Source organism: Nomascus leucogenys, chromosome 22a (genome assembly GCF_006542625.1).
Source record: "Nomascus leucogenys isolate Asia chromosome 22a, Asia_NLE_v1, whole genome shotgun sequence".
NCBI classification, from domain to species: Eukaryota; Metazoa; Chordata; class Mammalia; order Primates; family Hylobatidae; genus Nomascus; species Nomascus leucogenys.
In genome coordinates, this window is record NC_044402.1 from 54,085,985 (window position 1) to 54,113,551 (window position 27,567).

Here is a 27,567-nt window from a genome sequence, read left to right on the forward strand (position 1 = left end):
TCCTTTCTCTACCCCACCCTATCCTGTAGTTAGGGAAGAACCCAGGGTTGAATCAATATCCTCAGACCTTTCCGTTCAGGTGGGATCAGAACCTTTAGTAACCACATCTGCAACAGAGGTTGAAACCACACCTTCAAGAAATAGTATTCACATGTGACCTGGTCCTAGACTTCCAGTAAGAATGACTCAGAGTCTCCCAGCTCTGAAATACTGAAGTATTTATTGTTCTTAGGGTATTCTCGGGAAGGTGACAGTGAGGGGTTCTTCAAAGGAGACCAGAGGATAAAAGGCTCAATGAAAAGATAACCGCCATATTAGTGCTACCAAAGTGTCAACATTTATTCATTAATTTCTATTTGTTGGAAACTTTACTAAGGAATGACTGCTTTGAGGTAACAGATAAGGACAGAGCTTGAAGGGTCAGAAATTCAGTCAGCCACTGGGGTAGTTTTCACATGAAGTGAGAAGAAAAGCTGAGATGGAGTTTGTAGGGCAGCTGGAGTTCAGATCTCTCCTAAGTCCTCTTCTGTTCAGATATTTTGTCACCTGCAGCAACACACACAGTCACTGTCATTCCTGGGTTCAGTACTGTAAGCCCAGACCCATCTTCCCCACTCCCTTTGCTTCCCATTTCTCTGCCCTGTTCAGGTCCCAAGGAGAAGGTGGTCATCCCTGCACATGCCCTGGTCCTCCAGGTGAACAGCACATAGGAGCCAAGGAGTTCACTAAAGTCATTGAATTTCACCCTCAAACCCCAGCTGACTTTGAGGGCATCCCACATGCTTCATGTCTCCAAAATATCCTGACAAGGGGAAGGGCCACATTACTGAGGGCAGAGAAGAAGCTTAACCCTGGAATGAGAATTGGAAGGGACAAATATCCAAACCATATCAATGATGGCAATGAACGAAGGATACTTGCTCACATTGTGTAAACTGCTCTTTGAAAGGATTTCAAAAACCAAGGTAAATTTTCTAAAATGACCTCTGTTGAACATCTGACAGCAGTAATTCCTCCTTCCTGGAATTCTTCAATTCCTTGGCTTATGTGACAACATATTCTCCTAATTCTTCTGCCTCTCTGCTTCTTCTCCATTTTCGTTAAATACTCCTCTTTTGATGTTTTGTTAATCATGTATCTTTGCATTAATTTTGCTTTTTCAAGGTATTTCATTAAAATATGATTTATTATTGAGTTCTTTTGGTATCCCCCAAATTTTGCACCTAAGTCAAGTGCATCCCTTACATCACCCTAGTCCCAGCCCTCTTTTCCATTCTTCCTCTTAACATCTGACATTCTACATTCACTTCATTCTGTTACAAATAATTATAGATACAATTATAAGTGTGTGTGAACAAAGAAAAATAAAGAAGAATTTGTCCTACTGGATACTAACACACACTACAATGTCATAGTAATCAAAATACTAGGACACTGGCACAAGAAGAGACAAACAGAACAGTGGAACAAGATGGAACTCAGACACAGGCCCATCTGTAATGGTAGCTTTCAGTATAGCAAAGGAGACACTACTAACTTATGGGGAAAAGGTGAACTAGTAGTTGTGGGAACACACTGGCCCATTATAAAGAGAAAAATAAAACGTGATCCCCATCAAACACAAAGATGAATCCCAGATGAATTAAAGTAGTACATGTGAAATTTAAAACTGTAGGAGATGTTTTAAGAGTATCTTTGATATCTCAGTATAGGGAAGACTTCTTTTAAAAAAGATGCACAAACAAAAATACAGTTGATGGACTTCATTACAAAATATTAAGGATTTCTCTTCAATAAAGGAAACCAAGGAGAAAGTTGCCAGAAGTCAGACTAGGGAAAACATTTGCAATGCCTAAAACTGACAAGGGACTACTAGCAGAACTGTATAAGGATCACCTGCAAATCAATAAGAAAATGATAGAAGCACACAGTACAAAAATGGACAATGAATGTGAACAGGCAATTTATAGAAAAGGAACCCCCAAGTGGCTAATCAGTCCTAATTATAGCCCCAATTATTAGTAATTAAAGAAATGCAAAATAAAACAGCGTATTTCTTTATGCACATGAAATTGGCAAAAGTTAGAAAACTGGATAATGTCCACTGTTGAAGTGCATTTAGGAGTTGCAGGACATTTCAAGTACCGACAAAGGAAGTACAGATGAGTACAGCCATTCTGATGAGAAGATGAGCAGTATTTAGTCAAATTAAGGAGCTGCATCTCCAGCAACCCTGCAACCCCTTTCTAGGATACATACACTCCAGGGATGCAGGTCAGGCCCACCTGCATATGCAGTTCCATGTGAGATACAAGCATTGCTTGCAATAGTAGAGAACCAGGGATAATCCAGGTATCCCAGGAACAATATAGATATGTGGATTAATATGATTTGGATATTTGTCCCTTCGAAGTCTCATGTTGAAAATTGATCCCCAGTGTTGCAGGTGGGGCCTGGTGGGAGGTATTTGAATCATGGAGGAAACCCTCATGAATGGCTTTGTCCCCTCCCCAGGGTAATGAGTGAGTTCTCACTCTATTAGTGCACATGAAACCTGGTTGTTAAAAAGAGGCTGGCACCTCTTTCTATGTCTCTTTCTCCCTCTATGACCATGTGATGCACCGGCTCCACTTGCCTTCCACCATGAGTAAAAGCTTCCAGAATCCCCAAACAGAAGCAGATGCTGGTGCCATGTTTCATGTATAGCCTGCAGATCTGTGAGCCATTTAAAGCTCTTTTCTTCATAAATTAGGTAACTTCAGATATTCCTTTATAGCAATGCAAAATGGACTAATGCATGGACATATAGAGTAAAATACTATGGAAGATTTGGAAGAAACAAACTGGATGTACAAAATTAGGTCTATAATTTAATGCCATTTTGGTTAATTAAAAATACATGTACACTGGACACTGCTACATATTACAGAGGATCTATGCAAATAAAAGGAAACATCAGATTCATTAAAATGTTTACCTGTGAGGTAGGGGTAAGAGGTTAGATATGGGAGTAGGGACTGGGGATGAAAAGGACCAAATAAATCAAGAAAGAGAGAGAGAGCTCGGAGGCACCAATGATGATAGTATAATGAACTGAGAAGTTCTTAAACTTTTGTACCTGAGGTCCAGCATGAATAACACTAATAATAATGAATTAGATGTGGTCATCTGCATGGAAGTTCACTATCTAATGCTAAGAGAATTCCCAAAACATATAAAAATATAAAGCATGGTGAGTGTTATAATAAATAGAAACCTATAAAATCTCAGGAGGGACATTTTTTGTGTGAGCATTGCCATGGAATGAGTCCAAGTGGAGATAGTAAGTAGTTACAGGCACTCACCACAGTGTGTTGTAATTATGTATAGAAATATAGATCTGGCTCCATTATTAGACAATGGACTCTTGGAGAATTTCAGCTTGGTCTTTTCCTTCACAAAATAGGGTGAATAGGACAGTGGATCCAGACTTTCTGGATTGGAAGCTAGCCCTACTACTTCATAGCTGTGGGAACTTTATCAAAGTGCTTAACGTCTCTGTGTATGTAAAAAGATGTAAGTATCTCTCATGTGAAATGGTGAAAATAATTGTACCTACCTCAAAGACTATTTGTGAGAATAAAGTGAGTTAATAAATGTAAATGCTCAGAATAGCACCTGAGCATATTAACTACTGAGTTAGTTATCAATGTTGTTGTTGTTATGTGGCGGAGTGCTTTTAACCCATTAGGATATCAATGAACACTTATCGGATTGAATTTTTCCTCCCTTCCTTACATTCTACAGATTCTAGGGCCTCCTCTTTACATTCCCACCTTTACAGTATTTCACAGGGGCCCCTGGGCCCGGGGGTCACGACCAGAACGTATAGCCTTTAAGATGAGGATGGTGCCCACGATGATGCCCACTAGGCCGAGCACCAGGCCCAGGGCACAGAGCACAGTCTCCGTTGTCTCAGGCATCTGGATTGGCTCTTGGGCCTCTGGGGGAAGAATGAAGAGATAGGGTCAGGAGGTGCAGTGAGGGTGGTTCTGGCCTGGGATGGGTGTGGGAATTGAAGGTTATGGACCAGTTAATTGGATGTTAGGACGAGGAGAGGACTGAGACCTGGCCAGTGGGGAAAGCTGGTGCAGAGGACACCAGGTCTTTGGAATAGAGGATGCCAAGAGATTATGGAGAGAAAAGCAGGTGCATACCCCAGTGCTTGAGGAGTGGTTGGTCCAAGCCCCAGTGCTCCACCCTGCAGTCATAGAAGTCCTCTGCTGAGGGCACAAAGGTCAGGTAATGGAATTTGTGGAAGCTGTAATCTGTTCTGGGCAGGAAGAGGCTCTCAGCGACACCCTCAGTGACTGGCTCCCCGTTGCACAGCCACGTAACATTGAGCACTGGTGGGAAGAACTTGTCAATGTGGCAGATGAGGGTGTTCGGCTGGCCCAGCTCCACAGGCTCCTTGGGAAACATGGTCACCTCAGGGGGATCTGGGAGGAGACAGCACCAGGTTAGGCCCCTCTTCTGGGATGAATCACAAAGGCTCCACCTCTTGGGGCAGGGTGGTTGTTTACCTCAGCCTTAGATTTTATGGTAGCTCTGAATCACAGAGAGGGGTATCACACCACTGACCAGCCTCACTCTGCTCACCTTTCTCTCTCCTGAGAAGGGAGGATGAAAGCCCTTGCTGTAGTGGGATCAGCCCATGGCCACTAGGGGAAGAGGATCACACAGCAGGGGGCACTTAGGCTTCCTAGTCTGAGGGTGGCAGAGAGGCCCTCTCATCCCTTCCAGTTAGGCTACAGAGGAAGAGGCAAAGATAGACAGTACCACTGGCGGCCTGAGTGTGGTTGGAACGCTGGATCATGATATTCAAGTTGTTGTTCAATATAGCAATGTTAGCCAGCCCGCCCTGAGCCTCAAAGGAAAAGGCTCGGCCAAACTCCTCCAGATGCCAGACGGTCTCCTTCTTATCCAGATCCACATAGAACTGCTCATCTTCATCAAATTCAAACATAAACTCCCCTGTTGGTCTATGGGTCTGTACAAACGCGGCATAAGTTGACACATGGTCCGCTGCATAAAGAAAGTAGAGAAAAACATGACAAAATGTCAATTTGAATATGCAAGTGGTGAAAGCTCGAGAATGAATAAAGATGTATGAATATAAAAAGGAAGAAGGTGATTCCCTGATGCAAGATGGCCGAATAGGAACAGCTCCGGTCTCCAGCTCCCAGCCCGAGCGACACAGAAGACTGGTGATTTCTGCATTTCTGCTTGAGGTACCGGTTTCATCTCACTAGGGAGTGCCAAACAGTGGGTGCAGGACAGTCGGTGAAGTGCACTGTGCGCGAGCCGAAGCAGGGCGAGGCACTGCCTCACTCGGGAAGCGCAAGGGGTCAGGGAGTTCCCTTTCCTAGTCAAAGAAAGGGGTAACAGATGGCACCTGGAATATCCAGTCAGTCCCACCCTCATACTGCGCTTTCCCAACGGGCCTGGAAAACGGCACACTAGGAGATTGTGTCCCGCACCTGGCTCGGAGGGTCCTATGTCCACAGAGTCTCACTGATTGCTAGCACAGCAGTCTGAGATCAAGCTGCAAGGCGGCAGCGAGGCTGGGGGAGGGGCGCCCGCCATTGCCCAGGCTTGCTTAGGTAAACAAAGCAGCCAGGAAGCTCAAACTGGGTGGAGCCCACCACAGCTCAAGGAGGCCTGTCTGCCTCTGTAGGCTCCACCTCTGGGGGCAGGGCACAGACAAACAAAAACTCAGCAGGATCCTCCAGAGACTTAAATGTCCCTGTCTGACTGACAGCTTTGAAGAGAGTAGTGGTTCTCCCAGCACGCAGCTGGAGATCTGAGAACGGACAGGCTGCCTCCTAAAGTGGGTCCCTCATCCCTGAGCAGCCTAACTGGGAGGCACCCCCCCAGTAGGGACAGACTGACACCTCACTCGGCCAGGTACTCCTCTGAGACAAAACTTCCAGAGGAACTATCAGACAGCTGAATTTGTGGTCTCACGAAAATCCGCTGTTCTGCAGCCACCGCTGCTGACACCCAGCCAAACAGGGTCTGGAGTGGACCTCTAGTAAACTCCAACAGACCTGCAGCTGAGGGTCCTGTCTGGTAGAAGGAAAACTAACAAACAGAAAGGACATCCACACCAAAAACCCATCTGTACATCACCATCATCAAAGACCAAAAGTAGATAAAACCACAAAGTTGGGGGAAAAACAGAGCAGAAAAACTGGAAACTCTAAAAAGCAGAGCACCTCTCCTCCTCCAAAGGAACGCAGTTCCTCACCAGCAACGGAACAAAGCTGGATGGAGGATGACTTTGACGAGTTGAGAGAAGAAGCCTTCAGACGATCAAACTACTCTGAGCTACGGGAGGAAATTCAAAACAATAGCAAAGAAGTTAAAAACTTTGAAAAAAAATTAGAAGAATGGATAACTAGAATAACCAATGGAGAGAAGGGCTTAAAGGAGATGATGGAGCTGAAAGCCAAGTTTCGAGAACTACGTGAAGATTGCAGAAGCCTCAGTAGCAGATGTGATCAACTGGAAGAAAGGGTATTGCTGATGGAAGATGAAATGAATGAAATGAAGCGAGAAGGGAAGTCTAGAGAAAAAAGAATAAAAAGAAATGAACAAAGCCTCCAAGAAATTTGGGACTACGTGAAACAACCAAACCTACGTCTGATTGGTGTACCTGAAAATGACGGGGAGAATGGAACCAAGTTGGAAAACACTCTGCAAGATATTATCCAGGAGAACTTCCCCAATCTAGCAAGGCAGGCCAACATTCAGATTCAGGAAATACAGAGAATGCCACAAAGATACTCCTCGAGAAGAGCAACTCCAAGACACATAATTGTCAGATTCACCAAAGTTGAAATGAAGGAAAAAATGTTAAGGGCAGCCAGAGAGAAAGGTCGGGTTACCCACAAAGGGAAGCCCATCAGACTAACAGCTGATCTCTCGGCAGAAACTCTACAAGCCAGAAGAGAGTGGGGGCCGATATTCAACATTCTTAAAGAAAAGAATTTTCAACCCAGAATTTCCTATCCAGCCAAACTAAGCTTCATAAGTGAAGGAGAAATAAAATACTTTACAGACAAGCAAACGCTGAGTGATTTTGTCACCACCAGGCCTGCCCTAAAAGAGCTCCTGAAGGAAGCACTAAACATGGAAAGGAACAACCAGTACCAGCCACTGCAAAAACATGACAAATTGTAAAGACCATCGAGGCTAGGAAGAAACTGCATCAACTAATGAGCAAAATAACCAACTAACATCATAATGACAGGATCAGATTCACACATAACAATATTAACGTTAAATGTAAATGGGCTAAATGCTCCAATTAAAAGACACAGACTGGCAAACTGGATAAGGAGTCAGGACCCATCAGTGTGCTGTATTCAGGAAACCCATCTCACGTGCAGAGACACACATAGACTCAAAATAAAGGGATGGAGGAAGATCTATCAAGCAAATGGAAAACAAAAAAAGGCAGGGGTTGCAATCCTAGTCTCTGATAAAATAGACTTTAAACCAACAAAGATCAAAAGAGACAAAGAAGGCCATTACATAATGGTAAAGGGATCAATTCAACAAGAAGAGCTAACTATCCTAAATATATATGCACCCAACACAGGAGCACCCAGATTCATAAAGCAAGTCCTGAGTGACCTACAAAGGGGCTTAAACTCCCACACAATAATAATGGGAGATTTTAACACCCCACTGTCAACATTAGACAGATCATCGAGACAGAAAGTTAACAAGGATATCCAGGAATTGAACTCAGCTCTAAACAAAGTGGACCTAATAGACATCTACAGAACTCTCCACCCCAAATCAACAGAATATACATTTTTTGCAGCACCACACCACACCTATTCCAAAATTGACCACATAGTTGGAAGTAAAGCTCTCCTCAGCAAATATAAAAGAACAGAAATTATAACAAACTGTCTCTCAGACCACAGTGCAATCAAACTAGAACTCAGGATTAAAAAACTCACTCAAAACCGCTCAACTACATGGAAACTGAACAACCTGCTCCTGAATGACTATTAGGTACATAATGAAATGAAGGCAGAAATAAAGATGTTCTTCGAAACCAACGAGAACAAAGACACAACATACCAGAATCTCTGGGACACATTCAAAGCAGTGTGTAGAGGGAAACTTATAGCACTAAATGCCCACAAGAGAAAGCAGGAAAGATCCAAAATTGACACCCTAACATCACAATTAAAAGAACTAGAAAAGCAAGAGCAAACACATTCAAAAGCTAGCAGAAGGCTAGAAATAACTAAAATCAGAGCAGAACTGAAGGAAATAGACACACAAAAAACCCTTCAAAAAATTAATGAATCCAGGAGCTGGTTTTTTGAGAAGATCAACAAAATTGATAGACCGCTAGCAAGACTAATAAAGAAGAAAAGAGAGAAGAATCAAATAGATGCAATAAAAAATGAAAAAGGGGATATCACCACTGATCCCACAGAAATACAATCTACCATCAGAGAATACTACAAACACCTCTATGCAAATAAACTAGAAAATCTAGAAGAAATGGATGAATTCCTCGACACATACACCCTCCCAAGACTAAATCAGGAAGAAGTCGAATCTCTGAATAGACCAATAACAGGTTCTGAAATTGTGGCAATAATCAATAGCTTACCAACCAAAAAGAGTCCAGGACCTGATGGATTCACAGCTGAATTCTACCAGAGGTACAAGGAGGAACTGGTACCATTCCTTCTGAAACTATTCCAATCGATAGAAAAAGAGGGAATCCTCCCTAACACATTTTATGAAGCCAGCATCATCCTGATACCAAAGCCAGGCAGAGACACAACCAAAAAATAATTTTAGACCAATATCCTTGATGAACATTGATGCAAAAATCCTCAATAAAATACTGGCAAACCGAATCCAGCAGCACATCAAAAAGCTTATACACCATGATCAAGTGGGCTTCATCCCTGGGATGCAAGGCTGGTTCAACATACGCAAATCAATAAATGTAATCCAGCATATAAACAGAACCAAAGACAAAAACCACATGATTATCTCAATAGATGCAGAAAAGGCCTTTGACAAAATTCAACAACCCTTCATGCTAAAAACTCTCAATAAATTAGGTATTGATGGGACGTATCTCAAAATAATAAGAGCTATATATGACAAACCCACAGCCAATATCATACTGAATGGGCAAAAACTGGAAGCATTCCCTCTGAAAACTGGCACAAGACAGGGATGCCCTCTCTCACCGCTCCTATTCAACATAGTGCTGGAAGTTCTGGCCAGAGAAATCAGGCAGGAGAAGGAAATAAAGGGTATTCAATTAGGAAAAGAGGAAGTCAAACTGTCCCTGTTTGCAGATGACATGATTGTATATCTAGAAAATCCCATTGTCTCAGCCCAAAATCTCCTTAAGCTGATTAGCAACTTCAGCAAAGTCTCAGGATACAAAATCAATGTACAAAAATCACAAGCATTCTTGTACACCAATCACAGACAAACAGAGAGCCAAATCATGAGTGAACTCCCATTCACAATTGCTTCAAAGAGAATAAAATACCTAGGAATCCAACTTACAAGGGATGTGAAGGACCTCTTCAAGGAGAACTACAAACCACTGCTCAATGAAATCAAAGAGGATACAAACAAATGGAAGAACATTCCATGCTTATGGGTTGGAAGAATCAATATCGTGAAAATGGCCATACTGCCCAAAGTAATTTATAGATTCAATGCCATCCCCATCAAGCTACCAATGACTTTCTTCACAGAATTGGAAAAAACTACTGTAAAGTTCATATGGAACCAAAAAAGAGCCCGCATCACCAAGTCAATCCTAAGCCAAAAGAACAAAGCTGGAGGCATCACGCTACCTGACTTCAAACTATACTACAAGGCTACAGTAACCAAAACAGCATGGTACTGGTACCACAACAGAGTTATAGATCAATGGAACAGAACAGAGCCCTCAGAAATGATGCCGCATATTTACAACTATCTGATCTTTGACAAACCTGACAAAAACAAGAAATGGGGAAAGGATTCCCTATTTAATAAATGGTGCTGGGAAAACTGGCTAGCCATATGTAGAAAGCTGAAACTGGATCCCTTCCTTACACCTTATACAAAAATTAATTCAAGATGGATTAAAGACTTAAATATTAGACCTAAAACCATTAAAATCCTACAAGAAAACCTAGGCAATACCATTCAGGACATAGGCGTGGGCAAGGACTTCATGTCTAAAACACCAAAAGCAATGGCAACAAAAGCCAAAATCGACAAATGGGATCTAATTAAACTAAAGAGCTTCTGCACAGCAAAAGAAACTACCATCAGATTGAACAGGCAACCTACAGAATGGGAGAAAGTTTTTGCAACCTACTCATCTGACAAAGGGCTAATATCCAGAATCTACAATGAACTCAAACAAATTTACAAGAAAAAAACAAACAACCCCATCAAAAAGTGGGCAAAGGACATGAACAGACACTTCTCAAAAGAAGACATTTATGCAGCCAAAAAGCACATGAAGAAATGCTCATCATCACTGGCCATCAGAGAAATGCAAATCAAAACCACAGTGAGATACCATCTCACACCAGTTAGAATGGCCATCATTAAAAAAGCAGGAAACAACAGGTGCTGGAGAGGATGTGGAGAAATAGGAACACTTTTACACTGTTGGTGGGACTGTAAACTAGTTCAACCATTGTGGAAGTCAGTGTGGCGATTCCTCAGGGATCTCGAACTAGAAATACCATTTGACCCAGCCATCCCATTACTGGGTATATACCCAAAGGACTATAAATCATGCTGCTATAAAGACACATGCACACGTATGTTTCTTGCGGCACTATTCACAATAGCAAAGAGTTGGAACCAACCCAAATGTCCAACAACGATAGACTGGATTAAGAAAATGTGGCACATATACACCATGGAATACTATGCAGCCATAAAAAATGATGAGTTCGTGTTCTTTGTAGGGACATGGATGAAACTGGAAAACATCATTCTCAGTAAACTATCGCAAGGACAAAAAACCAAACACCGCATGTTCTTACTCATAGGTGGGAATTGAACAATGAGAACTCATGGACACAGGAAGGGGAATATCACATTCCGGGGACTGTTGTGGGGTGGGGGGAGGGGGGAGGGACAGCATTAGGAGATATACCTAATGCTAAATGACGAGTTAATGGGTGCAGGAAATCAACATGGCACATGGATACATATGTAACAAACCTGCACATTGTGCACATGTACTCTAAAACCTAAAGTATAATAAAAAAAAAAAAAAGGAAGAAGGTAAGAGGTCAAAGGAAGGACATATGGGGAAGAAGACGGAGCAACACCATAAAAGAAATAATATGGAGCAGATGAGCAGTTATAAAAAGAAAGGAGCGAAGAACAAAATGAAAAGTTTATCATTGATAAGTCAAGCTGCTTCCTGGTCTTTGAAAGTCTGGGCATCCTGACCCTACACAATAGTAATAGTAACAATGACAGCTGACATTTCTTGAGCACTTACTTGCACCAGGCATCCTTCTAAATACTTTACATATTTCACTCGTTGAATTGTCACAATAACCCTATGAAGCAAATACATAGCATACATTTTCAGGTAAGGAAATGCAGAGAGGTTACATATTAATAACTTGCTAAGGTCATATGGCTACTGGTGGAATGAGTAGAGAGATTTTCTCTCCCCTTAAGATCTTAATTCTTCTAGGACACAGATGTAAAATTGTTTTTAGAGTCGTGGGGGTGGGAGAGTGGACATTTTCTTTTTCTTACTATAGAAAAGGTAGAAAAAAATACAAAATTGATAGGAAGAAGAAAATATCCTTCAAATTTTAGTGCTCTTGACAGTTTTAAAGTTTCTGTCTTAGTTTATGAACAGGAAACTATAGAATGTATAGCTTTGTTGATAATATTTTTCATTTGGGGCATATAAATTCAAAAGTACAGTACAGTTATTTTGGCATTTGTTCCAAACTTTTGTTCCCTTTTTAAAAATATTTCAACTTTATTTTATGTTCAGGAGTACATGTTCAGGGTTGTTGTATAGGTAAACTCATGACTCAGGGGTTTAGTGTACAGATTATTTCATCACACAGGTACTAAGCATTCTAAACTTTCCTTACATTTATATTTTGATTTTTGTTTTAGAGGCCAACTAGAAATTATTGCTGAGTTTGGAACATCTGTAGGATTTAACTTATTTTGTTTCTTAGTCTTTATTAATTTGCAAGAAGTAGCAAAGATAAGAGGATAAAAGCAACAATCATCATGAAAGAAAACAATGAGTGTGTATGTGAAAGTCTGGGTTTAGAATGATAAATGCATCAGAGTGAGAAGGAACTACGGGGCTCTTCTGCTCTCACCTCACAACTCACGGATTTCCCTGTGAGTTTGCAGCCCTGACATGTGGGGACCCAGTCTGTGCTTGGCCACTTACAGTGTCAGGAGAATGACTCCCTGTCACTGTAATTGTAAGTGTCTGGAGGGTATGACTTGTGTCTTATTTTTCACTGAGAATGACTCCCTGTCACAGTAAGTGGCCACGCAAAGAGTGGTATTTCAAACTAAACAAAATAAATCCTATAGGTATTTCACTAGGAAACTTAGCTTGCTCCTCAGTTTGAAGGACTCAAAGGACTCATCAGGAAAAAGAGGGTAAAATAAAAAGACACAAAGTCTTCTAGCAGTTATTGGAAACTCATCTTCTTAATACGTGAATGTCCCTTGTACTTTTTAAAATGCTTTTTAAAAAACACTTTCACAAGTTCTGTGGTCCAAAGATCAGCCAGATGTGGAACAGATTATTTTACTTCAAAATATCATTTCCATTCAGACAAAAATATGTATTAAAAGACTACTATATGTCAAACACTGTTAGATGCTAGATACCCAAATAAAAATAATAACATACATCCTGTTCTGCAGACGCGTATAAGTCGCAGAAGGAAACACAAGTAACAAGACAACAGCAGGTTCAGAAGGATAAGTGCAGATACGTGGGTATACACAAGATGCGATCAAACAACACATCAGGGAAGGCTTCCTGGGGAACACATGGCTTCAATGTAGGCATTCTGAAAACAGGGCAAAAGCCACTTCTCACAGGGGGAAGACAGCCTGACTGGGAGAAGATACTGAGTTCACTGTGGGGCTATTGCACTTAGAAGATCTGAAAGTCATCTAAGGAGAAATAATACATAGACATTTGTGTATGAAAGGGTGGTCTCAGAGAGGAGTTTAGACCAGAGAACTGAGAGTCATTAGTGGCAGGTGCAGGTTAGATGAGATTTTCCAGGAAGAGTGCTGAAAATCAGAATTGCAGAGATCTCAGGGTATAATGAGAGAGCATGATAATAAAGAGGTGATTTAAAGGATGATAAGGAGGATCCAGGGAAACAGGAGAAAAATAAGGACAGGGTAGTTCGTCAGAAAGAAGTGGATTACAGTGCAAAGGTTACTAGTAACTCAAGTCAGAGGCACTGAGAAGAACCCACTGGATTTGACCTTCTGCAGAGGTTCCTCATGGCCAAGATGAGAGGATCCTCAGGGATGTAGCGGAGACAAGTCAGAAGCTTAACTCCAAGTGTGAGGACACAAAGAAAGTGTCTCTAGGGTAGGATGCAGACGGAAGGCAATGTTGTTTTTTATCAATTGGTTTGCACTTATGTTTTTAAGGTAAATAACAAGTTTAAATGTTAAGAGACAAGGAACCACTAGGCAGGGAAGCCCTGAAGAGACAGCTGAGCTAATTAGGAATTTCTACCAAGAATCCTAAAAAGTATTCACATCTATGAAGAGATGCCCATTGTGGTGTTTATTATAACATAATATTAGAAATAACCCCGGTGACCGTGAACAGGGCAATAGATACTTCTGATTCTCCCCAGCCTCACCTCCTCTTTATTCTACACATCTCAAATAAAACTGTCTGAGGCCAGTGTGCATCTTGTATGTTATGGATTCTAACCTTCCCCATCACTAGATTTTGGAATGACAGCAACATACACAGGCTTGATACCGTTCTCCCTAATTTCAGCTACAGGAAAAAAGAGCATTCACTATGGTCCATCTCTGGCTGATTCCTTGCAGCTATCCAAAGTCTAGGCCTCCCTTGCAGTCCTGGATCTCTCAGAACCCGAATCACAAGGCTGTCAAGACCATGCAACCCTGCTGTCTTGAGAGAGGAAAGCTTGTGACCACCCACAAAGACCCAGGAAGGGCCCTAGGGTCCTAGGAGGGAGGGAGGATACAGAAACACTCTGTGCACTTCCTCTCTTAATGCAGAGCCCATAGCTCGGAGTTCCTGTGAAGCAGCCACAAAAGACAGAGGCTGGGGATCCCAGAGAGATAGGAGGGCCCTGATAGTAGGTCACTGTGTGCAGGAATCTGGGGAAGGCAGTGTATGACCCTCAGAGCCGGGTCTGGACTTCAAACTTGGCTCATTGATCTGCTGTGTAAACTTGGAAAACTTATTCATCTTTTTGAGCTTCAGTTTTTTCAAAATAATTTCTAAATAAAAAGAATAATTTCTAAATGAAGGGAATAGTATCTTCATTGAAGTTTCCTGTGAGATGTAAATGGGGAAAGAAACTATGCAGGCGTCTCATAAATTCTGGCTGTTATTGCCATCAGTATTATGAGGACCAGAGGGAACATAGACTATGAGGACCAGATAGATCAATGAGCCCCTAAAATCTCTGATTCCTGAAGCAACAATTGATGTGAACCACCCCATCACTCACCCCAACGCTCTTGCGTCCTCCTGACCACTCACCCTTGATGGCCCCAGCTCCTCGGAGACTCAGCAGGAAAGCCAAGGAGAGGGCTCTCAACATCATAGCTCTGATATGGAACATTCTGTCTTCAGGGCACATGTTGTAGGGTCTATAATTGATGACTGTGAGCACAGGAACAGTGAAGAGGAACTGAGGCTGAGTGGAGGCAGATGAGACTCTGAAACTGTGGGCCTCTAGCACTGGAAATGGGTGGAGAAGAGTCAGCACGGCTGGGATTCACCTATCAGAGAAATAATAGAGCTGACATTCTCTGTTGCTGGGTAAAGACGATACTGGAAGGTGCTGGGGAAGAGATGGGAGAATTTTAGGTACCAGCATGGTCAAGAGAGCTCCAGTTCACAGTTCATTTTCAGAGTTAGAGAAAGAGATGTAAAAAGATAAGTCACACCTTCTTCTGACGGCAAATGTTTTCCATTATGTTCCTTCTCCCAAGCCCCACCCCCATCCCAGACAGTCAGATGATCTTTGATGATTTTTGGTCACTATATTTTAAATCATGTTTTATGTTACGTTGTCAATATTTTACAAAAATATTCTGCTGATAATTAAGAATGAATGTGCTATCTAATAAAATATACAATTAAACTTTCTTTCAGGTCCACCTCCCTCAGATACCTCCTTTTTATTTAATCATTTCTGCAGAAGTGTTATAATTTCTATTTAGAGGTTTTAATTAACTTGAATGAAGTTGATCTTTAATTATTTATCTATTCCTGGTTACCTTTGTTAGTGAAATTTCTAAATAATTTTTATTTTTCAGATTTCTTAGTATTTGATTTTTCCTGGTATTTAAACAGTGTAATAACATTTTTATCTTTAAATTACTAGTCATGTTATTTCATTTTCATATAAGAATTCCCAGGACAGCATTACCTGTGGTAACAATGTGCGCCCATATTTTGATCTTGTTTTTAGGAAGGGTTTCTCTAATGCTTTTCTGTTACAGGTAATGTTAATTTTTTATTTTATATTCTCTTTACCATATTTAAGAAATACTTTTCTAGTCTCATTTTAAATATTTCAATTTGGAGCTATTTATTTGATACTCATAGAGAAGATCACAAAACATTTACTATTTAATGTAATGATGAAGTACATATATTACATTAAAATTTTATCTTATTTGTGGTAGCCTTACCTTGCATAAATAATAACTACTAACAGATTAGGACATGAGAGATGCTGTTATTAGTGCTTTGCACACGTTACCTCATTTAAACCTCACATTAAACCTGAGGGAGGTATTATAAATGTCTACTGTAAAAATAAATTACCTGAGACATCGAGGAATTAAGTATTTGTCTAATTATCTATGGCAGGTAAATGACAAGGAGAAGAGTCCCACCCAGGCAGTTACTAAAAAAACTGAGTTTTTCTCCACAATCCTTTCCTGGCCCCTCAATCCTACTAGACACCTTCTACTACATAATTATTTTCTTCTCTTGCATTTTACATGCTAGTCTTCTATTTACATTTTAATATCGATTTAAAGAAATGATGCCAATTTGATTCTTTTTTGAAATTAGAATTGGTGGTCCAACAGGATCACATTTATAAGTGTCTAAAGTAAGAAGTAATGTTCTTTGAAAGTTTGTAAAAATATTCACTCTAAACAAAATAGAATCAGATGCTTTGAAGGAGGTGGGGGGTCTTTGATGATTGTTTTTTCACTTTCTTCCTTATTTACTAGTCAATTTATATTCTCTATGGACTTTATTTTTCCAAAGCAATTTCAGACCTATTGATCTCATTTGGTCTTAAGAGCTTTGCTATAAGGCAGGTTATATCATCCCCATATTGAAGACAAGGAATCGAAGTCCAAGAGAGGCAGTGTCGTTAAAGCTGCACATTTACATGGTAGGGTAGGTGGTGTGTCCACGATCCCGGTGTAAGGGCCCTAAACTGAGCCCTCCTGACCCTGATGACAGTCCTGTGGAAGAACCTGGTATCCCCTGCACATCGCAGGACTCACAGACCTCTGGGAGAAAGTAAATATGAATGGGTGCTAACCTTAAACACACCCTTGGACAAAGGCAAGACAGACAGACTCAGGCCTCATTTGAGTTCTGAGACGGGTACTCTAATCCCTCTAAGTCATGCCACTGAATGACCTTTTACACACTAAGATAGCACTTCTTCCACAACAGACCATGTCTTGTGGGTGTGTGAGGTGTGGTAGAATTGGGGAAATGATAATCCCTGTAGATGGGCCAGCAGAATATTTGAGATCACCTTCAGAGCAAAGAAAACACATCATCTCCCCAAACATCATGACTTATCTGACTGGTTAAAATGAGTATCACTGTCCTGCCTCTGTCATCTTAAGTGCATCACAGGCTTTATATTTTCAGACCTTTCATACTAACTTTTTGCCCAGTGAGCAATGACTCATACAAAGCTCAGTGTCCATTGGTTCTTTTCTCAGAGTCTGTCCAATCCCAGGGTCACAGAAGACTACTTGGGTTCATGGTCTCTAATAGTTCAGACAGGAGCTCCCTTTAGCGAGTCCTTCTGTTCCTGACTGCAGCTCTTTTCATTTTGCCATCCTTTTCCAGCTCCATGATGGTTCTGCAGGTTTCTGCAGCCCCCCGGACAGTGGCTCTGACGGCGTTACTGATGGTGCTGCTCACATCTGTGGTCCAGGGCAGGGCCACTCCAGGTAAGAGCAGAGCTGCCATTCCTGGAGGGTCTGGCTCAGGAAACAATTCCTAGGGGACTTTATCTTTAAGGGATCAAATTCTGAGACAGGCTGTGGGGGCTCCTGCCCTAATGCAGTGTCCTCCCTTCCCAGCTAGAGAAAGAGGTTCATCCCCTATAGGATAGCTCGCTACCCTACAGGCCTATTCTCTCTCCAAGGACATGGGTATAGCAAACAGAGAGAGGTGCCCAGTGGTCAGTATGCTTGTCTTTGGGGGAAATGGGACCAAGAGGTCCAGGATAACCTTGGACGGACAAGGTTTGCGGAGAGAGAAGTCGGCAAGTGCAGGCTCCTGGGCGTGTTCACATCTGCATCCAGCCTGGAGGGGACTCAGGCAGAGAGCCCTAAGCTGGAGTGTCCCGGCTCTGAGGATCACTGAGGATTCAGTGCTCACGAAGAATGCCTCTCATTCCCCAGGGTGGAGCAGGAGCCCACACCCCTTGGACAATTAAGGAGAGATGGGAGGGAGGGGGACAGGTTCTAGCTCCTGAAGGCATTCTCATTAAAGGTACTTCTCCCAGCCTCCCCAGAACTTGGTTAGAGTACTAGAGTGGGTTGAGACTTGTAGGAAGAATGAGATGAGGTTGTGTGGGTGCGTGACAGGGATTGAGTGTAGGCTATCAGACAGCCAAGGAAGCAGTAACCAAGTGAAAAATCTCTTCTTCCTGCTGCCTCCTTGTGGCTGGTGTAATATTATGACATCTGTGATCCATTGTTTTTCTGTCAGGATACTCTCAGGATATTTCTAGTCCAAATTCACACCGACACTCTGAAAGGAAGGACTGCAAAGTAGGTACTTTAGTTTTCCACTGACTTCCACCTTTCCTGTTTACACCCTTCCTCCTAGACCCCTCCACACCCCTCCTAGGACACACCTAGAAGGTACTGACATCGTGTCACCTCCTCATCTTTCAGGGTAGCAAGGTGGGAATCTCCTGAATACAGCCCCTCAAACACTCAAACCTCTTATCTATTACCTCGGGTTCATTGTCCGGGAAGGGGAGGAGAACTTGAACCTGTAGTCACAGAGGGGTGCTGAGAACTAATCAGCAGGACAGCTCAGCCCTGGGAACTGCAGGGGAGTGAGGCTGGGGAGAGAGGAGGCTGGAGCAGCGCTGGTGACACTGAACAGTGTCCAGCAGGAGGTGAGGGGACGCAGCACCCCCGTCCCACAGGCAGAGCTGTCGTGTGGGATGAGGGACAGTGTTGGGAGCCACCAAGGAAACCCAGAGATGGGGGAGCAGAGAGCAGAAGGGGGCATGTGATGCTGGGCAGTGAATAGGAGGAGGGGCAAAGGCTGGGGTGAGGTTTGTAGGGGGAATGAGATGAGGCAGTGGAGCCATGTGACAGGGACTGAGGGTGGATTACTGGAGCTCCCTGCGTCAAATGAATGTTTAATCAAAACCTGCTGGAGGGAGAGCTGGAGCTATAGGGGAGTGGGTAGAGAGGGAAGGGCCAATTCCACAATGCCCTGCATGCTCTTCCAACTCCACACACATCCCCAACCTCAAACAGGGCACAAGACAAAAGGGCTGAGAAGCCAGGCTGTGGCTTAAAGAGGCTGCGGGAGAAAAGCTTGGCTGAGACAACCCATAGGGGGCTAGAGGTTTTTAATATATCCTGTTCTGAGTAAGAGATGAATTCATTCAGATCAGTGGTTTTCAGTCTGTGCTCTGGGCAACTCAGTCATTAAAGGTTCCAGAAACAGAATAAAGTTTCTTATATACAATAAAAACACAAAGGTTTCAAATTACACCATAAAACCCCTCATCACTTATTCCTACTTGGCAGGTAAAATTCCATTTCAAAAGTTAAATGTACTTAAAAAATTACCTAAGACTGGGTAAATAAAAAAAATTAAATGCAAAGAAAAAATTCAAAATTCTTATTATTGAGTGAAAAATGTTCTCTTACTGGTGATTGAGGAGGAGAAGCAAAGACTAACAAATGAAAATGGGAGAATCCACACTCAGGGCGAGGCAACTGAACAGGGAGGGGCGGGTGGATGGCAGAGGAGGAGGAATCTGGACTCAAGGAGCTGGGGGCGCTGGGCCTGGAAGTTTACGGGGCTGGGGTCTAAGGCACCATGAGAAGAGGCAGGTCAGGATATCTGAGTCAAGACCTGGGATCTTGCCTTAGCAATGACACTGGAGACTAAAGGTGGACTCCATGGTGCCCTTGAGCCCAGCCCCACCCCATCTCCACTATCCTCTGCCACCAGCTGTGCAGCTTCTGTGAGGGGTGAGGTTAATAAACTGGAGAAGTTAATTTGTGGAGCATGAAACAGATGAACAGAACAATCACAGCACCTTAATTTCCCCAATGTGCCCAAGAACAGAGCAGGCCTGAAGAGACTCAAACAGAAACAAACATGTGCCGTGTCACTGATAATTCTGTGTAGACATACACCTGCCACACACTGCTCATGGCGCTCCCTAGGAAGAGCAGCATGAGGGAAAGGCTGCCAAAGTTCTTTATGTAAAAATTACATCAATGCTCTCTTCCTTGGCGCTGCCTATGCAGCTGGCAGCCATCTCTTCCTCTGCATCCTGGTCTCCCTCAGACTCCTCATGAAGGATAAGATTCTCAAAAAGAGGACCAAGAAGTTCATGTGGCACCACTCAGACTGAAATGTCAGAATTAAGCATAACTGGCAGAAACCCAGAGGTCTTAACAATAGGGTTTGTAGAAGGTTCAAGGGCCAGATCTTGATGCCCAATATTGCCTACGGGAGCAACAACAACAACAACAGGAAAAACGCATGCTGCCGAGTGGCTTCCAGAAGTTTCTGGTCCACAACATCAAGGAGCTGAAAGTGCTGCTGATGTGCAACAAATCTTACTGTGTTGAGATTGCTCACAAAGTTTCCTCCAAGAACTGCAAAGCCATCGTGGAAAGAGTCACCCAGCTGGCCATCATAGTCACCAACCCCAATGCCAGGGTGCACAGCGAAGAAAATGAGTAGAAAGTTCATGCCCACGTTTTGTGTTTAAATAAAACCATAAAAACTGCCCCAAAAAATTACATCAATGCCTCTAAACCCAAAGGACTCCACCCCACAGGTCTCTGGTTGTTGTGGTGATTTTCATTGTTTAAAATATTTTTCACATCTTTTGACACCAAGTGTTTCTGCAGCCATGTTTGAAAATTAACTTTCAGGCTACAGAGTTTTTCTTATACCAAAGTTGAAGAAAGTCTTAAGAAATATATTTCTACATTTCCTAAATGCAAAACAACAGGAGCAGCTTGAGGAATTCTCAAGAAACTGGTAGAGAAGAGAGAGCGTCTAGCTATGGAAAAGAGAAAGAAGGAAGGGAGGGCTTCCGGGAGGAGGCGGCATTTGAACTGGGACTGACATCAGGATGGAAATGTCAGGCAGGGAGTTGAGTAGGGGGAGCAGCTCCGCCCTCCACGTCCCCAGCTCCTCCCGCCTCTGTTTTTTCTCCCAGCGACCCCATGTGAAGCGTCTCCCCCTCCTCCAGCCGCCAGCAGAAGGGACTGCCTTCCCCTCAGTGTTCGCCCCTCACTAGAGATCACCCAGTCCCCCTGAGCAGTGAGTCTCATTCTTTTCAGTAAATTTTCTGTCTGCGTGGTGAGAAAACAGGCCTGGAGAGGCTCTGCGACCTGCTAGGACCACAGAACTCTGTACTAGGAAAACTCCTATTTTAAAATCCAGCCCGGAGTGGGAAGATTTGGGAAGAATCGTTAATATTGAGAGAGAGAGGGAGAAAGAGGATTAGGTGAGAGTGGCGCCCCCGCTCATGTCCGCCCCCTCCCCGCAGAAAATTACCTGTACCAGGTACGGCAGGAATGCTACGCATTCAACGGGACACAGCGCTACCTGGAGAGATACATCTACAACCGGGAGGAGGTCTTGCGCTTTGACAGTGACGTGGGGGAGTTCCAGGCGGTGACAGAGCTGGGGCGGCCTGAGGCCGAGTACTTCAACAGCCAGGAGGACATCCTGGAGAAGAAGCGGGCAGTGACGGACACGATGTGCAGACACAACTACGAGCTGGACGAGGCCGTGACCCTGCAGCGCCGAGGTGAGTGAGGGCTTTGGGGCCGGCGGTCCCAGGGCAGCCGCGCGGGCCCGTGCCCAGGGCGCAGGAGCAACCGGGCCGGCCTAAGGGACCTTAGTGCCAGGCGGAAAGGGGACTTTGGGCTGGGGATTCATGGCGGGGGTGGGGGGCATCTGGAGCATGTCAGAGGAGGGAACGTAGGGACCTAGACTGGGCTGAGTATGGAGAGAGGAGAATGGGAGCAGACAGACCCCCGGGACTACATCAGGCCTGGCAGCTGACTGCATGTGGGGTGAGGGGAAAGGAGGCCACAGGACAGCGTGCAGGGGTGTGGTGTGGAGATGGAAGTGGAGATGGCACAGCAGGCCACGCAGAGAAGAAACCTGCAGGGAGACGACTGGGTTTGAGAATCTTGAGGGGCCAGATGGATGGTCTGATGGGCAGGTACACAAAAGGGTCTGCAGCTGGGGAGGAGCCTGGGCTGCGTGAGACCACCCAGGGAGAGAGGACCCAGGGGGAAGAGCAAAGGACTGGATCCTGGGAACTGGACAGTTGTGATTTGGCCAAGACAGAAAAGCCTGTGAAAGAGACAAAAAAACCTCAAGTGCAGTGTGAAGAGAGGCCCGCAGAGAAGAGTCCTGGAGGCTGAGGGGAGGGGACCTCAGCAGCATAGTGGACAGCGGTGCCAGTGACTTGGGAAGGTCAGAAAACAGAAGATGGAAAGTGGGTTTGGAAACCAGGGAGACCCGGGAAGAGCAGGTTGGCTGCCGCGGCGGGAGCTGGAATGGGAGCGGGTGGATAAGGCTGAGCGTGGCGCATCCTCCTCGGGACTGAGATGGATTTTACTTGTCTTGGGTTCCCCATGGCTGGCACAGGGAGTGTCTGAGCTCATTTGTCTTTTCCTTCAGGAAGTCTGGGTGTAAAGGGATGGAGAGAGGTGAGGTGTGTGCAGTAAGGGGATTTCTCAAGGATGAGACAGGAGGGCCTTGGAGCTTTGGCTTCCTCCTGTGAACTTGTGGGGTGGGAAGCATGGTGCACCACCCTGAGGGACCTGAGGGAGTGGCATCAGGACGCGGGGTTGAGCCCTGGACCTTTTTCCTAGAGAGAGGAAAAAATGAAGGGAGGAGGAGGAAGCTGGGGAGATCACACCTTTGATTTCCTTGTTCCTGGAAAGTGAAAGGAAGTTCACCTGCTAGGAGAAGGTGGACACATTGGGTGGGGATGAGGTGAGTGACATGAGCTTAGGAAAGTTGCTGAGGTAATGGTTGAGAGAGGTGTTCAAATAAAAGTAATGCAATTGGCAAAAACTGTTACTAAGACTTTATAGGGGCACAAATCAGTGACATGGCAGCATTTTCTTTCACAATAATCAACTGCCAGATTGCAGGGAGCGCTGATGCCAGCCTAAGGAGTGTGGGTTTCTCCTCTAGGCCCACAGGTCCCCAACCTCACTCCTCCAAAGACTCTCTTGGAGATCCTCTGTGATGCACAGATACCCAGACTTACTGCCCAGAGACTCAGATTCCCTGGGTAGGGAGGTCTGGGCATCTCTGTTTGTAATCAGGCTCCCTAGAGGTTCCCATATAGCCAGATAAGTATTGTCAGAACACTGAACATTTTTGAAAAATGAAAAAGAGAAGGTTGGAGACATGTCTTCAGAAGACTACTAAGGGTGCGGGGTAGAGGAGGGACCAGAGGCAGGGAGATGAGGTAGGAAACTGCTATTATTTGTCAGGGAAATTGCAATCAAGGCATTAATTAGAACAGGGAAAACACAGAGGCAGGGGAGAGGTGAAAGGGGGAGGAAAGGAGTAGTGACAATTCCAGGGTGGATGCCCACCCAAATCTAGAAGTAATTGAGCAAATGTTTTCTGGGCATTAGAGAAGGCAACTAGAACAAACAGGAATCTTTGCCTTGGTGAAATGCATTTGAACTGGGTCAGAAATGAGGCCATTGGGTATCAGGCATTAACTCCAGCGTCCCCTGGAGGTCGCTGATGTGGCTCCAGGCTGACCTGCTCCTGTCAAAGAATGTTGAGCAAGATGCCTCTCACGGAATGTTCTGGGACCTTAAAACAGATACCCAAGTATTCCCCCTGATTTCATGGTTCCCAGAAGCTCTATGGGGAAGACATTGTACGTAATTCACAACTGAGATTTAGACATGAGTTGAATAGTGTAATGGACTTTGAGTTAACCAAGGTAATGAAGTAGTGAGACACAGGTGCCCCTGAAATAAAACTCACATTGAGGGAAGAGGCTGACAATGTGGATCAGTCTGTAAACAAGGCAAAAATACAATAGGGAGTAAGGGTTGTGTGTCAGTTCAAGACTGTACTTTTACCTGGCCCAGCGCCATGTTGGGGTATTTGTGTTCTCCAGGAAGTAGAAAGGAAAGAACTGAGTGATTAGGGACCTAGAAGACTAATTTGAGACATTCCTCTTGATGAGTTGTTCTCTAGTGGATCTCCCTGAATGAGCTGTTCTCTAGGAGTTCTTGACCCTTTTCTTGTTTGTTTTTTGTTTTGTGTTTGTGTTTGTTTTTGAGACAGGTTCTCTGTCTCCCAGGCTGCAGTGCTGTGGCACCATCATGGCTCACTGCAGCCTCAACCTCCTGGGCTCAAGTGATCCTCCTGCCTCAACCTCCAATGTAGCTAGAACTACAGATACATGTACCACCAAGTCTGGCTAATTTATTTTTCTTTTTAGAGATGGGTTCTCACTATGTTGCCCAGGCTGGTCTCGAAACCCTGGGCTCAAGTGATCCTCACGCCTCAGCCTCCCAAAGTGCTAAGATTATAGGCATGACCACCATGCCTGGCCTTTTCTGCCTTCTGAGGAGGAAAAAGGTACTGGTGGCAGAGATCCAAAAGAAAAGTTGCCAGTGGCAGTGTGGAAATTGACCTGAGAACAACAGAATAAGCTGGGACACAAATGCAAAGATGCAGAGGGAGGTAACACCTGGTTATCTGTGAGACCTTCATGGGATCTGAAGACACAGCACAGAGGAGGAACTTGGAAAAGGACGGGATTTCTACTACTCAAGCATGTAGGGGCTCAGGATATTATGTAAATATGAAGATTTTGAGTTTTTGTAGGTGAGGTAAAAAAATACCTAGGTTAGTTACAGAATAAGACATGTCAAGCTCTCTTCATTTTCTTTGTATTTTCATGAAATAAAGGTATTAGACTAACAGGCCACCATAATGCCATTGTCTGTATATCTTAATTTCAAGGTATTATTTGAGTAAATTTTGCATCTTTGTATCAAGATAGAACTTTGAAAAGATAGGTAATTTCACAGTTGATTAAATATTCTTTGCCCAAATTACTTTTGGTTAAAATTTCTCCTAAATGCGCTACAGAGTGCAAACTCTGTCTCCCTGCCATTCCGTTATATACTTACTAATTATTATTTTAATCAAGAACATGCATGCTCTGCTTGAAGGTCTATTTCTATCTTTTCAGTGCTACCCTTACCCACTAGCCTAATCACATTATTCCTGTTTTCAACATCTAGGAATCAATTACATAGTGCACATGCCTAAGAAATAATCTGGGCAGATGCAGTGGCTCAGGCCTGTAATCCCGGCACTTTGAGAGGCCGAGCGGGTGGATCACTTGAGGTCAGGAGTTGGTCAAGTGCTCCTAGAGAACCAGCTTGACCAACATGGAGAAACCTTGTCTCTACTAATAATGCAAAAATTAGCTGGGTGTGGTGGCAGACACCTATGATCCCAGCTATTTGGGAGGCTGAGGAAGGAGAATTGCTTGAACCCAGGAGGTGGAGGTTGCAGTGGGCCAACATTGTGCCACTGCACTCCAGACTGGCAACAGAGCAAGACTCTGTCTCAATGAAAAGAAAGAACGAAAGAAAGAAAGAAAGTGCGAGACTACATCTCAAAAAAAGGAGGAAGGAAGGAAGGAAGGAAGGAAGGAAGGAAGGAAGGAAGGAAGGAAGGAAGGAAGGAAGGAAAGAAGGACAATCTCAAATGCTATTTCACTATTTTTCTTCCCCACTCCTAGTCCAGCCTCGGGTGAACGTCTCCCCCTCCAAGAAGGGGCCCCTGCAGCACCACAACCTGCTTGTCTGCCACGTGACGGATTTCTACCCAGGCAGCATTCAAGTCCGATGGTTCCTGAATGGACAGGAGGAAACAGCTGGGGTTGTGTCCACCAACCTGATCCGTAATGGAGACTGGACCTTCCAGATCCTGGTGATGCTGGAAATGACCCCCCAGCAGGGAGATGTCTACACCTGCCAAGTGGAGCACCCCAGCCTGGACAGTCCTGTCACCGTGGACTGGAGTGAGTTAGTCTCTGATGACCCCCTAGAGCCCACTTCTGAAGAGCAAGGACTCTCTGGCTCTGGGGTCCACTCATCTTATCTTCTGCATCTATACCCTGGGGCCATGTCCTAACCCCATCTTTCTTCTATACCAGCTCCTGAGCATAGTTTGAGGCCAGAGCAATGGAGACTTCCTGACCCTGGCCTACCGGTTCCTGAAGATTCATAGTTCTCCCCCTTGTCAGAGAATCTAGGGACACAGACACCTTCCTGAACTGACCCCACACATAGGAACAGTTCTCTTCCTTCAGCATTTTAGCCTCTTCTCAGGCATTTTGAGAGACAACTTGCAGACTCAGCATTTGCCACCTTGTTGAGGTCATACCGTATGTTCCAGATATGAGGGTGACTCTTTCTGAATTTCCTCTTAAGCAAGCTTCCCCCCCGCCACACACACACACTGTCCTCATCCCGATATTCTCCATCAGGCTCCAGAATCTCAGACAGGACATGAGTAGGGGTGTAGCTGGTGGAGGTGACACTAAACCTGGGTCTGTCCTTCCCAGAGGCACAATCTGATTCTGCCCGGAGTAAGACACTGACGGGAGCCGGGGGCTTCATGCTGGGGCTCATCATCTGTGGAGTGGGCATCTTCATGCACAGGAGGAGCAAGAAAGGTGAGAAAGCCTGCAGGGTGAGCGGGACTTACCTTAACCTGGCATAGTCACACTTATTCCATGATGAGGGGTTTCACAGAAAAGAAATGTCAGAAAGCTCTAGAGGCCACTGAAATCAGATAGTCGGGGAACAAACATGACCTATAGCGAGAGAGGGGTCCCAGGCTGGGATCTTAATGCAGCCAGATGCATGAGGTCCCAAGTACTCAGGCTCCTGCGGGGCGTCCACTGAGTGATGGACAATGGAATTTGGTGGGATGGAAATGGTTCTCGAATTATCTGAGGTGATTTCAATGGCTGAATACATAACCTTTCCTCTTTCATTTCAGTTCAACGAGGATCTGCATAAACAGGTAATATTCCTGCTTTGATTTCCTTGTGGTGTGGGTTACAGGAGGATATGAGTCCTTTCTGTGCATTGTAACACGGAGGCTCCTCCAGGAAGAGAATCTCAGGCATGAACCCCTCTTTCAACCTCAGCCTTCGGGCAAGTGGGGAAAGAGCATTGCATGGCTCCATTGCTAAAGGAAGCAGAGATCAACTCTGTTCTTTATCAGCCTGAGACGCAGCCTCTCACCATAATTTTTCTCTCCTGGACTTAAAGGAAGGAGGCTGGCAACCTGGGATAACTTGTCCTTTACCCCCACAGGGTTCCTGAGCTCACCGAAAAGACTATTGTGCCTTAGAACAAGCATTTGCTGTGTTTCATTAGCATCTGGTTCCAGGACAGACCCTCAACTTCCAAAGAGGATACTGCTGCCAAGAAGTTGCTCTGAAGTCAGTTTCTATCATTCTGCTCTTTGATTCAAAGCACTGTTTCTCTCGCTGGGCCTCTAACCATGTTCCCTTCTTCTTAGCACCACAAATAATCAAAACCCAACATGACTGTTTGTTTGCCTTTAAAAATATGCACCAAATCATCTCTCATCACTTTTCTCTGAGGGTTTCAGTAGACAATAGGAGTTAATAAAGAAGTCCATTTTGGTTTACACATAGGAAAGAAGAGAACCATGAAAATGGGGCTATGTTA

General features: G+C 44.2%; 2 protein-coding genes and 1 pseudogene across 5 annotated transcripts; 2 read left to right on the top strand and 1 right to left on the bottom strand.

Moving 5' to 3' along the window:
- Positions 1–200: 200 nt before the first annotated feature.
- LOC100579397 (HLA class II histocompatibility antigen, DP alpha 1 chain) lies at positions 201–21,437 on the bottom strand. Of its 4 annotated transcripts, none has more exons than XM_030802930.1 (6): positions 21,341–21,436; positions 14,831–15,072; positions 4,819–5,064; positions 4,197–4,478; positions 3,816–3,982; positions 201–546 (listed from the first exon to the last, which is right to left on the bottom strand). In XM_030802930.1, the coding sequence occupies exons 2-5, from the start codon at positions 14,928–14,930 to the stop codon at positions 3,828–3,830; spliced, it is 783 nt and encodes a 260-aa protein (XP_030658790.1). In that variant the 5' UTR covers positions 14,931–15,072; positions 21,341–21,436; the 3' UTR covers positions 201–546; positions 3,816–3,827. The 4 variants fall into 4 exon arrangements, with proteins under 4 accessions (XP_030658790.1, XP_004087151.1, XP_003272212.2 ...); XM_004087103.3 differs by having other exon boundaries at positions 202–546; positions 14,831–14,953; positions 21,341–21,437; XM_003272164.4 differs by having other exon boundaries at positions 202–546; positions 14,831–15,031; positions 21,341–21,409.
- On the top strand, positions 17,296–27,457 carry LOC100607843 (HLA class II histocompatibility antigen, DP beta 1 chain). The gene is made up of 6 exons (XM_003272163.4): positions 17,296–17,511; positions 21,333–21,596; positions 25,599–25,880; positions 26,427–26,537; positions 26,867–26,890; positions 27,187–27,457. The coding sequence occupies exons 1-5, from the start codon at positions 17,412–17,414 to the stop codon at positions 26,884–26,886; spliced, it is 777 nt and encodes a 258-aa protein (XP_003272211.1). The 5' UTR covers positions 17,296–17,411; the 3' UTR covers positions 26,887–26,890; positions 27,187–27,457.
- Positions 19,692–20,515, top strand: LOC105739023 (annotated as a pseudogene).
- Positions 27,458–27,567: the final 110 nt, after the last annotated feature.

Coding starts and splice junctions, on each gene's coding strand:
- LOC100579397 (XM_003272164.4), bottom strand. CDS start 21,371: ATGCGTAGCATTCCTGCCGTACCTGGTACAG. Junction 15,032..21,340: donor TCCTGCCGTACCTGGTACAG/GTAATTTTCTGC, acceptor ACCCATTTCCAG/TGCTAGAGGCCCACAGTTTC. Junction 5,065..14,830: donor AGGAGCTGGGGCCATCAAGG/GTGAGTGGTCAG, acceptor TTCTTTATGCAG/CGGACCATGTGTCAACTTAT.
- LOC100607843 (XM_003272163.4), top strand. CDS start 17,412: ATGATGGTTCTGCAGGTTTCTGCAGCCCCCCGGACAGTGGCTCTGACG. Junction 17,512..21,332: donor CCAGGGCAGGGCCACTCCAG/GTAAGAGCAGAG, acceptor CCCTCCCCGCAG/AAAATTACCTGTACCAGGTA. Junction 25,881..26,426: donor TCCTGTCACCGTGGACTGGA/GTGAGTTAGTCT, acceptor TGTCCTTCCCAG/AGGCACAATCTGATTCTGCC.